We start from the raw sequence: 12,738 nt of genomic DNA, 5'->3' as shown, positions 1-12,738 counted from the left end.
TGCCCAGTTTCCACAAAACCACGCCCACGATGTCAGCCCCGCCCCATTTCTCCTCAGTCCCGCCCAGTTTCTGCTCAGCCCCGCCCTGTTTCTCCGAAAGCCGTGGCTCCTCCTGTGGCCCGGCTTATTGGTCGCACAGCCCCGCCCACTATTTACATAGACACGCCCACTCTTGCTCAGCGCCTCTCCGGCCCACTCCGGGCCCGCCCAGTGTCTGCTAAGCCCCGCCCGGTTTCTGCTAAGCTCCGCCCAGTTTCCGCTATGCCCCACCCGTGTCCTGCTAAGGGCCCGCCCAGTTTCTCCGAACCCTGCTAATTGGTTGCAGAGTCCCGCCCACTATTTGCATAAACACGCCCACTCGGTGCCGCCCACTCCCTCCCAGCCCCGCCCCGCTGCCGCAACGCAGCCGCCTCTTCCCCCCGCCCACTCGGTGTGCCCGCGCGCCCGGCGCCCCCCCTCTCGGTAAGATGGCGGCGCCGTACAGTTGGCCGCCGTTGCTGCTCTCCCTGTGGCTGTGGACGGCGGCGGCGGCTCAGACGGTCTCGCAGCCGCGCCGCGCCCAGCTGCTGAGTATGCGGCCGGACAGCACGGCGGCGGGTGCCATCTACCTGGAGGGCGGCCTGCTGAAGGTGGTCGAGGCCAGCCGCTTCAAGCTGCGGCTGTACGGCAGCAGTCTGAGGCGGAGCGGGTTGCTGGGCGACGGCGATGGGGGCGGAGGCCTAGGCCTCGGGCTGTCCTTTGTGGAGCTGGCGGCGGCTGGCGGCGGCGGCGGGGGGCAGCAGCAGCAGCGGCTCTGCCAGCAGGGCAGCTCGGACATCGCCATCCTGGCCTCGGATGTGAGCGAGCGCTCGGCGCTGGTGGAGCTGGAGGCCATGTACCTGAGGAAGGACGAGAGCATCAAGTATTACTCGCTGTGCGCCCGGGTGGGGGGCCGCGGGGGCCGGGAGTGGGTCAGCTTCAGCAGCGAGGACTTCCAGCTGGTGCTGGTGGCGAGGGAGTTGCCGAGCAGCCTGCGGTTCCGCATCCTCATCACCGTGCTGTTTGTCTGCATGTCCACTCTGTTCAGCACCCTCAACATCAGCCTGATGACCCTGGACCCGGTGGAGCTGAGAGTCATCAAGAACAGCGGCAACGCCCAGGAGAAGAAGTACTCGGACCACATCGAATCGGTGAGGAGGCACGGCAACTACCTCCTCTGCACCCTGATGCTGGGCAATGTCCTGATGAACTGCTCCCTCACAGTCTGGCTCTGTGAGATGTTCCAAAGCACCTGGCTCACAATCGTGGTGTGCACCGCCACCATCTTCTTCTTCGGGGTCATCTTCCCCCACGCCCTCTGCTCCAGGCACGGCCTGGCCCTGGCCTCCAAGACCATCTGGGTCACCAAGTTCTTCATGGTCATCACCTTCCCGGCCTCGTACCCCATCAGCAAGCTCCTGGACGTCATCCTGCGCCAGCAGATCAGCAACTTCTACACCAGGGAAAAGCTGATCGAGATGCTGAAGGTGACCGACCCGTACCACGACCTGGTGAAGGAGGAGCTCAACATCATCGAGGGGGCCCTGGAGCTCAGGAAGAAGACGGTGGAGGACGTGCTGACTCCCCTGAACGACTGTTTCATGCTGAGCTCTGAGGCGATACTGGACTTCGCCACCATGTCGGAGATCATGCAGAGTGGCTACACCAGGATTCCTGTCTATGCCAACGAGCGCTCCAACATTGTCGACATACTTTATGTGAAGGATTTGGCCTTTGTGGACCCAGATGATAGCATGCCTTTAGAAACCATGACGAAGTTTTATAACCATCCTCTGCATTGTGTGTTTAATGACGCAAAATTGGATGCGGTGCTGGAAGAGTTTAAAAAAGGCAAGTCTGTACATTTAGAGCAGTACGGAACTTTAGTTTCACTGATGTTGGAGCTTCTGAAAACTGTTGTTTGACAAGGATGCTGTTTTAACATATTGTGTTACGAAAGGTTGAGAAAGAACACATTTGGGGGGGTTGGGGAAGAGCATCCTCACCGGATGACACTTCCAAAGAACTAGCACAGCCATAATGTTTCAATTTTAAAGTTTATTTCTTAGTGTCACAAGTAGGCTTGCATTAACACTGCAATGAAGTTACTGTGAAAATCCCCTAGTCGCCACGCTCCGGCGCCTATTCGGGTACACTCGGAGAATTTAACATGGCCAATGCACCTAACCAGCACGTCTTTTGGACTGTGTGAGGAAACCGGAGCGCCCAGAGGAAATCCATGCAGACAGTGACCCAAGCCGGGAATCGAACCCCGGTTCCCTGGTGCTGAGGCGCGGTGCCAACCACTATGCCACTGTACAATAGCTGCCTCCTGTAAGATTCTAAATTGACTTTGTGAATATTTAAAAAATATCTGCTGCTGCAGAAGTCAGTTATAAGTTTGTGTTTGCTGCCAATGGTTATTGTGTGAAAATATTGCATTGTCTGACTTACCCACGTTCCACAAAAGTTATTGCAGTTACATGATTGACAACTGAGTTTTCAAATCAACTGATGCTTAGATAAGAGTTTGACTTTAATAAGACAGTCTTGTAAGCAGGGGTAACAAAAAGTGTTGTGCTGAATACTTGAAACTATATAGGAACTGCCTGATGCTAAATCAGACTGTTGGCAATTTGGTGTTGTATTTGATTCCAGTATGAGATTTCAGTCACACATTTATTCCATGATCAAGACACCCTACTTCCCAAGATACCCTTTTATTTCCGTAACATCACTCAATTCCACCATTGCCTCAGTTCACTGTTGGAATCCTTGTCCATATCTCTGCTATCTCTAAACTCAAATATTCTGACACTTTTTCATCTTGTACCCTCCATAAACTTGAACTCATTCAAAGCTCCACAGCCATATTCTAATTCGCAAAAGTCTTGTTCACCCATTACCCCTGTGTTCATTGACCTATGTTAACTCAAGTCCCCACAATGTCTGTTTCATATTCTCATCCTACTTTCATAACCTTTTGTAGTCTAGTCTCTACGATTTCCTCTAGCTCTGTAATCGGCAGATGCCTGCACTCCTAGTTGGCTGAGAGTGGATAGTGTGAAGGATAACTGTAAGCTCCAACACGATTTAGATAGGTTGGTGGAGTGGGCAGGAAAGTGGCGGATGGAGTTCAACTCTAAGTGTGAGGCAATGCATTTAGGGAGGTCAAACAGTAAAAGGAAAATACAGAATAAACAGGAGAATATACTGAGGGGTAGATGAAGTGAGAGATCTTGGTGTGCAAGTGCACAGGACCCTAAAGGTAGCAGTACAGGTAGATAAGGCTGTAACGAAGGTATCTGGAATGCTCTCCTTCATTGGCTGAGGTATGGAATACAAAAGTAAGGGTATAAGGATGAAACTGTATAAGACACTGGTGAGGCCACAACTGAAGTATTGGATGCAGTTCCGGGTACCACATTACAGAGGAGAAGTAATTGCTCTGGAGAGAATGCAGCAAACATTTACTAGAATGTTGCTAGGGCTGGAGAATTGTAGCTCGGAGAAGAGATTGAGGAGGTTGGGGTTGTTTTCCTTGGAATAGAGAAGGCTGAAGTGTGACATGCTTGAGGTATACAAAATTGTGAGGAACCTGTTTCCCTTCGCAGAGTTCAAAAACCAGGGGTCATAAATTTAAGCTAAGTGGCAAAAGGACTAGGGGGACATGAGGAAAAGCTTTTTTACACAAAGTGGTGGGTGTCTGGAATTTGTTGCCCGAGTTGGTGGAGGCAGAGACCCTAAACCTGTTTTTAAAAAGTACCTGGCTCTGCACCTTAACTACTATAAGTTGCAGGGCTTTGGGCCATGTGCAGCAAGATGAGATTAAAAAGGGCATTGGGTTGGCATGGACAAGATGGGTCAAATGGCCCCCTTCTGTTCCGTCTCACTTTTATGGTTCTAACTCCTGTGGGGATGTCTGGGGCTAAGATGATTGACCTCCAACAACCACAGCCATCTTCTTATCACGCCAGACAGTCCAGAGTTTTCCCTTTGATTTCCATTGGCTTCAATTTCACAAAGGCTCCATGATGCCACACTTGGTCAAGAGCTGCCTTGATACACTCTCAGCTTGGCTCTGGATTTAGTTCCCTTGTCCATCCTTGGAGCAAGGCTGGAATGAAGTATGGAACCGAGTGACCTTGGCAGAATCCAATTTGAGTATTTGTGAGCAGGTTACTGAAGGGTAAGGACTACTTGATCGCACTGTTGTTGACACCTTCCATCACTTTGAGAGTAGACTAATGGGATGGTAATTGGTTGGGGCCTCCTTTTTGTTGTTGGGATATATTGGGCAAATTCCAAATGTCGTAGATACCAGTATAGTAGCTGTGCATGGCTAGAGATATGGCAAGTTCTGTTTAAAGTTTAAAGGTTTATTTATTAGTGTCACAAGTAGGCTTACATAACACTGCAATGAAGTTACTGTGAAAATCTCCTGGTCACCACATTCCGGGCGCCTGTTCGGGTACACTGAGGGAGAATTTAGCATGGTCGATGCACCTAACCAGCACATCTTTCGGACTGTGGGAAGAAACCGGAGCACTCGGAGGAAACCTACGCAGACACAAGGAGAACGTGCAAACTCCACACAGACAGTGACCCAACCCGGGAATCGAACCGCCTTCACAGTCTTCAGTACTATAGTCAAGCCATTGAGGCCCATAGCCTTTGCTGTATCCAGTGCATTCAGTTGTTCCATCATGATGTGGAGTGATTAGCTTTTATGTTGGTGGGGATCTCAAGGAGGCTGAGTTAGATCATTTCTGGTTGAAGATTGTTGCAAATGTCTCGCCTTGCCTTGTGCACTCATTCAGGATGGGGGTATTCATGGAGCCCCGTCCTCTTGTTGGTTGTTTGACCACAACTGGAGGTGGCAGCACTAGAGCTTTTCTTGATCTGTTGGTGAAATTGCTTAGCTCTATCTGTCGCATGTTTCTTATTTTTGGAGATGCCAGTTACTGCTCTCTGACACTTCTCGTTGAATCAGGATGATCCTCTGGCTTAATGGTAGAGGAAGGGACATGCCAAACAATGTAGTTGCAAAATATGGTTGAAAACAATTTTGCTCCTGCTGGTAGCTCAGTGTGCCTCATGGATCCCATGTTTTGAGCTGTTACTTATAATCTATCCTATAATCTATCCATGGTGACAGTGCCACAAAACACACTAGATAGAGGGCATCTTCCATGTGGCATTTGCAAAGCAGTGGTATAATCAGACAAAGTCAGCATGGATTTACAAAGGAGAGATTATGCTTGATGAATCTATTGGAATTCTTGATGTAACTAGGAGAGTTGACCGAGGAGAACCAGTGGATGTAATTTATTTAAACTTTCAGAAGACTTTCAACAAGGTCTCATAGCAGACGACTATCAAAACTTAAAGCATATGAGATTGCAGGTAATGTCTTGAGATGGATAGAAAGCTGGTTAGCAGATAGAAAGCAAAGAGTTGGCATAAATAGGGCAGTAAAGAAGGCAAATGGTATGTTGGCCTTCATAGCATGAAGATTTGAATATAGGAATAGATTTGTTTCACTGCAATTGTATAGGGTGTTCGTGAGGCCACACCTGGAGTATCGTGTGCAGTTTTGAACAAAGAACAAAGAACAATACAGCACAGGAACAGGCCCTTCGGCCCTCCAAGCCCGTGCCGCTCCCTGGTCCAAACTGGACCATTCTTTTGTATCCCTCCATTCCCACTCCGTTCATATGGCTATCTAGATAAGTCTTAAACGTTGCCAGTGTGTCCGCCTCCACCACCTTGCCTGGCAGCGCATTCCAGGCCCCCACCACCCTCTGTGTAAAATATGTCCTTCTGATATCTGTGTTAAACCTCCCCCCCCCTTCACCTTGAACCTATGACCCCTCGTGAACGTCACCACCGACCTGGGGAAAAGCTTCCCACCATTCACCCTATCTATGCCTTTCATAATTTTATACACCTCTTTTAAGTCTCCCCTCATCCTCCGTCTTTCCAGGGAGAACAACCCCAGTTTACCCAATCTCTCCTCATAACTAAGCCCCTCCATACCAGGCAACATCCTGGTAAACCTCTCCTGTACTCTCTCCAAAGCCTCCACGTCCTTCTGGTAGTGTGGCGACCAGAACTGGACGCAGTATTCCAAATGCGGCCGAACCAACGTTCTATACATCTGCAACATCAGACCCCAACTTTTATACTCTATGCCCCGTCCTATAAAGGCAAGCATGCCATATGCCGCCTTCACCACCTTCTCCACCTGTGACGTCACCTTCAAGGATCTGTGGGCTTGCACACCCAGGTCCCTCTGCGTATCTACACCCTTTATGGTTCTGCCATTTATCGTATAGCTCCTCCCTACATTATTTCTACCAAAATGCATCACTTGGCATTTATCAGGATTGAACTCCATCTGCCAGTTCTTTGCCCAAATTTCCAGCCTATCTATATCCTTCTGTAGCTTCTGACAATGCTCCTCACTATCTGCAAGTCCTGCCAATTTTGTGTGTCCTTATCTGAGGAAGGATGTCCTTGCTATAGAGGAAGTACAGCGAAGTTTACCAGGCTGATTTCTGGGATGGCAGGTCTGTCATATGAGGAGAGACTAAGTTGGTTAAGATTATATTAATTGGAGTTTAGAAGAGTGAAAGGAGATCTCATAGAAACTTATAAAAATTCAAACAGGGTCAGACAGGGTAGATTCAGAAAGAGTGTTCCCAATGGTGGAGGGGTCCAGAACAAGGGGTCATAGTTTGAGGATAAGGGGTAAAACTTTTTTAACTGAGGTGAGGAGAAATTACTTCACCCAGAGAGTGGTGAATGTGTGAATTCGCTACCACAGAAAGTAGTTGAGGCCAAAACATTGTGTGATTTCAAGAAGAAAGATTTATTTATTTATTAGTGTCATAAGTAGGCTTACATAACACTGCAATGTTCAAGAAGAAATTAGATATAGCTCTTGGAAATAGAGGCATCAAGGAATATGGGGGAAAGGGGTGAAATCAGGATATTGAATTTGATGATCAGCCATAATCATGGCTCGAAGGGCCGAATGGCCTATTCCTCCTCCTACTTTCTATGGGTCTTTGTCTCCATAGGGATTTCATGGTGGTTACTCCTATCAGTGCAGTCATGAGCAGTTGCATCTGCAAGTAAGTAGATTGGTGATGATAGGAAAATAGGTTTTCCTGTTCTGTTGGGAGTCATATTCAACTCAAATTGTTAACTGTTTTTCTCTCTCTACAGATGCTGCCATATCTGCTCTATATTTCCAGCCCTTTGTTTTTATTTCTGACTTCTTCTGACTGCTTTTATTTTAGGTTTTTCTGTCTTGTTGGTTCTCTCACTGCCTAGCAGTTATACTCTGATGACTTGGCCATTTTGGTCAGTAGGGTACCATTGAACCACTCTTGGTGATGGTCATTGAAGACCCCACCCAAAACACGTTATGCACCCTTGCTGCCCTCATGCTTCTTCCAAATTGTGTCCAACAGGGAGGTGTACTGAGTCATCAGCTGAAGACAGGTGATAGGTGGTAATCAGCAGGAGGTTTCCTTACGCATCTTTAACACATGGCCATGAGGCGTCCTGTGGTCCACAGGCAATGTTGTGGACTCCCAAGACCACTCCAGCCTGACTATATACTGCTGTATCACCATCTCAAGTGGATAGACATTCCCAGGGATTGTGTTGATGGAGTCCGAAACAGTAGTTGAGGAATATGATTCTGTAGGATGACTATGTCAGGACTGTTGCTTGATCAGTCCATGGAACGGCTCTCCCAGTTTAAGCCCAAGTTCCTAAATGTTAGCAAGCAGGATTTTGCAGGACTGACTGGGCCAGGAGTATCTGGCTCTTAGGTTTATGCTATCTAGTCTATCTGGTTTTACTGTTGTTTCGTGTAGCTGTTTGATATAACTGAGTGGCTTGCTAGCCCATTTCAGAGGGCAATTAAGAGTCACTCACATTACTGTGGGTCAGGAATCATGTATAGGCCTATATAAGGACAGCAGAGTTCCTTTCCAAAGGAACATTAGTGAACTAGGTGGATTTTTATGAAAACTGGTAGTTTAATGGTCACATTCTGGCACTAGCTTTTTATTCCAGGTTTTCATTTAATGGACTGAATTTAAATTCTCCAGGTGAACTTGTATCTGTGTTCCTGGATTATTAGTCCAAGCCTCTGCATTACCAGTCCAATAACAATGCCACTATGCTACCATAATCTGACATTTTCCTTTCAAAAAGATAGAATGAGCATTCATGGAACATAGGAAGGTCTTTATTTTGACCATGTGGCATTTTAATGTTGTTGACCATTTTAAATTCTCATCTGTTTTTCAGTGACAGGGCATGAATAATGAATATCATTAAATGCAGACACTGGAATCATTTCCAAAGAAACAGCAGGCAGACTGGATGAAACTAGATTTTCTACAATTACCATCTAAGATTTAAAAGTTTGCGTAAACATCATTTAAATGTGGTGGTCGGGCGCAAAAATAATGGAAAAGGTTAATGGAATGTTTAGACCCAGGGGAATAGTAGGTAAAGGGGAGGGGGTTTTGCTGTAGCCCTAGTTAGATCGCATCTGGTGGACTGTGTACAATTCTAGGTACTGCACCTTAGAAAGAATATATTAGACTTTGATGGGGGGGCAGTGCAGATTTACCAGAATGTTACCGGAGCTCCAACAGTTAAATTATATGAGGAGATTAAAATTAGAATTATATCAAAGTCTTTACAATGTTGGGCTTTTTGATTGCAGCATTGCTTTAATGATCTGCTGAATATCACACTATGCCATGGATATTGTCACAGTGGATTTGATATTCAAAAAATAAGAACCATAGAAACAAGGTACTGACTGCAAGGATAGAACTTGAGGACAGGAGCTTAGTGGAAATGTTATTTAATTGTTCTTTATCCAATCTGGAATCATCAGCAAGGAAATTATTTATTGCTGATGACAAGTTGTCCTGAGAAGGTGCTAGTGGGTCTTTGTTGAGAATCGCTGCAGTTTGTTCTTTTTAAGTGTTTTGAACAGCTGGATTACCAGCTGGTGGCTTGAGGGAAGTTCAGAATCAAGTATATTGGTGTGGGACTGGAGTCGCATATAGGTCTGGGCTGGTAATGATAAAGTGAACCAGTTGTGTTTTTACAAATATGTGAAGGTCACAGTCACACTTGTTGATACCAGCATTGGATTTCTATTTTGTTTTTAATAAGTTGAGTTCAGGTTCTCAAACTGCCATGTTGTGATTTGAACTTGCAAACCTGGGATTGGTAATGATTTAAGAGTAGTGCAATGCCATATCTCCTCTGCAGAATGAACAAACTTCAATGACTGTTAAACTTTGAACCCTGGAAGTCAAGACCCCATCTGATGATCAAAATGTAATTTCACTCTGTTCTATCACTTTTTGTATTTTATGTTTTAGTTGCAATGATTGATTATAAACCATATCTCAATTTGTCCTCTGGACAGGACCGAGGTTGTTAAATAAATAAACCTTTTGATACATATATATGTAATCCAGTACAGTGACAGTAGACAATCCTACTGCCTAACAGCCAACAAAATGTCTGTTTTTAAGTTTTTATGCATAAATAACAAATGACTGTGTCACAAGTTTAAACTAGTCAAGTAGTTATTGATGGAAGCTTCAAAGCTTCCTGCTTGCGCTGCAATCAAAATTGCCAAATTTTCTCATAGCCTTTTAGCAAGCTGCCAGCTGTCATAAGTATTTTGCTGATTTTCCCAGAGTTTGTAATCTTTTAAGTTTCTGAAAGAGAGTCTTGTGTTTTTCATTTTGTACAAGTGGTTTAAACATTAAACTTTGCATCCAATGGATGTATGAACATGCAAGTTTGAACCCTATTCCCTCTATTCAGTCAGATTTTAAAAGTGTCTCAAGTTTCCTTTGGTGGTTCTTTTATTGTTTATTCATTAAGCTGAATCTATATAGAAAATCATCACATTTTAAGATCACTGGGAGGAAAGTTTCCATGTTTATCTCCAAGGAGGCCAAGTAATTTAGATAGATCATAGAAATCATAGAAACCCTACAGTGCAGAAGGAGGCCATTCGGCCCATCGAGTCTGCACCGACCACAATCCCACCCAGGCCCTACCCCCACATATTTTACCCGCTAATCCCTCTAACCTACACATCCCAGGACTCTAAGGGGCAATTTTTTTTTAACCTGGCCAATCAACCTAACTCGCACATCTTTGGACTGTGAAGAGAAAGGTGCAAAGGAACATAGTTCTGCCCATTCATTGAGTCTGTGACTGATGGAGTTCAGTGTGATGAAGAGTGAGTTCATCCTTCCTTCTATTCCCATGAGGCATAATCTAATGGAGGTATCTATAATGAGGACAAAATGTTGCTTGACCAGACACCAGTGTAGGTCAGTGAGCACAGGAGTGATAGGGGACAGTCTTGGTGTGAATTAAGACGCAGGCAGCCGAAGAAGCAAATCTGTGTGTTTCCCAATCGGAAACCATGGATGAACAGGGATTAACTCAAGAATAGTTTCTTCCCTGCTGCCATCAGACTTTTGAATGGACCTACCTTGTATTAAGTTGATCTTTCTCTACACCCTAACTATGACTGTAACACTGCATTCTGCACTTTCCTTTCCTTCTCTACGTATGGTATACTTTGTCTGTATAGTGCTCAAGAAACAAGACATTTCTCTGTGTACTCATACATGTGACAATAATAAACCAAATCAGAGTTTTGTATGACCTCAAATTTCTGGAGGGTAGAATGTGGCAATCAGCAAGGAGTGTATTGCAGTAGTCAAGTCTAGAGGTAACAAAGGTGTGAATGATGGTTTCAGCAACAGATGAGCTGAGAGAAGCAAAGATGACAATTTTACAGTGGTGGTAAATATATGGGTCTTGGCGATGCCACAAAAATAAGGTTGGAAACTCATCTTGGGGTCATGAATGACACAAAGGGTTAATCTGAAGACTGCTGTCAGGGAGATGGATGGAGGCAGAAGTTAGGGAACAAAGTTTGGACCAGGGACAGAAAACAATGAATTCAGTCTGAATATTTAATTGGAGGAAATTTCTACCGGACATTACAAGAACCGGACATTACATGAAAAAGCATTTTTGTATGAGGAGTGGTTAGAATTTGGGATCACAGCCTGATGGGATGGGAGAAATTGATTCTGTCAGAACATTTGAAAGGCAATTGGACAAATGATTGAAAGAGAAAATATTGCAAGAGTAGGTGAGGTGGGGCTAACTTGATCTCTGTTCTAATGATGGGCTAAACAGCCTCCTTCTGTAATATACTATTGTATAATTCTGTATTATAATCATTGGTGACATATCTGCATTCTCCAGCACTGCAGATAAAGAGTAAATTTTATAGGCTTGTGCATAGCTGCATGGCTGTTTCTCAGAGTTGAAATTACATTTTGTAATATGAAATGTTCCCATAACCACCCTTTTGGTGTCATTAAGATCCCTAGTGTCCTCAGGAGCTTCCTTGAGTTAGGATAAACATGAAAAGACTGTCTGAATGCCACATTGCTTCCTATGAGGATGTGCGTGGTCTTACAACTATGTATCTGTGGTTCAGTGCTTACAATGTGAAGAATTGTGGGCTACTAGAACCTCTGTTGCACTATTACTGTTTGGAATAGGTTTTAGGTAGCTGTTCAGTGGCAATATCATTGAGAAAGTTGGGTGAGAGGAGCAATGGAGAATTAACTGCTTCTTGTGGGAGTGGTTCTACAGTGTGTGCTGGCAGCATGTGTTCAAGTACACAACTGATTTGGAGATCAACAATGCCAGAACAACCGAGGACAATTGTTGAAAACCTATGGTTGTGACTATGTATATCTATATGGGAACAAAATGGAAGAAGTGATGGAAAATGCAATCAGCAGTGAGCTGAGTGATCACCCTTAGTGCCCTTGGCCTAACAAGAATCACATCTCATTTATAATATATGGCTACTTTCGGAAGTAGCACAATCATACTGACATGCTAAGAAACCACCAGAAGACACTATCATTAATTTACAGATGCTTTAACTATTGTGTCATTTTATGCCTATATTTAACTCCCTCCACACATAGAGGAATCTCATTACGATTCTTTATTTAAAAATCAAAAAAAATAAAGACAGATGGATGTTAGATTGTTCTTTCACATTTAATAAAAATAGGTAAATATTGCTTCTTTGGCAATAAGCCATAGGATAAATTATACTGCTTTTATAAAAGTTTCTAAACCAATTCCTGCTGTTATGTTGATTATATTGGTAGAGCTAATTAATTATGGATTTGCTATTTGGATATTGTGTATACTTTGCATTAGTCTGCGATGAATCATCAGTGAACCACAAAACAAATACAGATGTTACTTCTCAGCATAGAACATCAGATGGCAAAATTAACATTCATTAGAATGCGAAGTTCTTATTTTCGATGGAGGAATGCTTTAAAAAACCACATTTAGAAAGCTGTTTACAAGAGCATTGCAGCGTTATTTTAATACTTGGTTTTGTTGTCATGATTTCTTTGCATAACACACCGTGCTCCAATTCCCCTATTCTGCTGAGAATGCTGATTCATTCTGAAGTTAGATTCCCCCAGGTGCTGGCTAATCCTAGATGCCTCCCCATGTGACCATTCTTTAGCTGTGAGCTAAGACAATGAATGTCAGTACGATCCCCATGTGCTGCATCAGAGATGAGCCTTATTT

The 12,738-nt window shown here is 44.5% G+C and overlaps 1 protein-coding gene across 1 annotated transcript in view; it reads left to right on the top strand.

Moving 5' to 3' along the window:
* Positions 1 to 444: 444 nt before the first annotated feature.
* Positions 445 to 12,738, top strand: part of cnnm1 (cyclin and CBS domain divalent metal cation transport mediator 1) — a 111,111-nt gene continuing 98,817 nt past the window's right edge. Inside the window, exon 1 of the mRNA XM_078223119.1 lies at positions 445 to 1,869. Coding sequence (XP_078079245.1) covers positions 468 to 1,869 — 1,402 coding nt within the window. The 5' untranslated portion in view covers positions 445 to 467. The remainder of the gene's footprint in view (positions 1,870 to 12,738) is intronic.

The sequence above is a fragment of the Mustelus asterias genome, chromosome 11 (assembly GCF_964213995.1).
Source record: "Mustelus asterias chromosome 11, sMusAst1.hap1.1, whole genome shotgun sequence".
Taxonomy (NCBI): Eukaryota; Metazoa; Chordata; class Chondrichthyes; order Carcharhiniformes; family Triakidae; genus Mustelus; species Mustelus asterias.
This window is presented reverse-complemented; position numbering and strand designations above follow the sequence as displayed.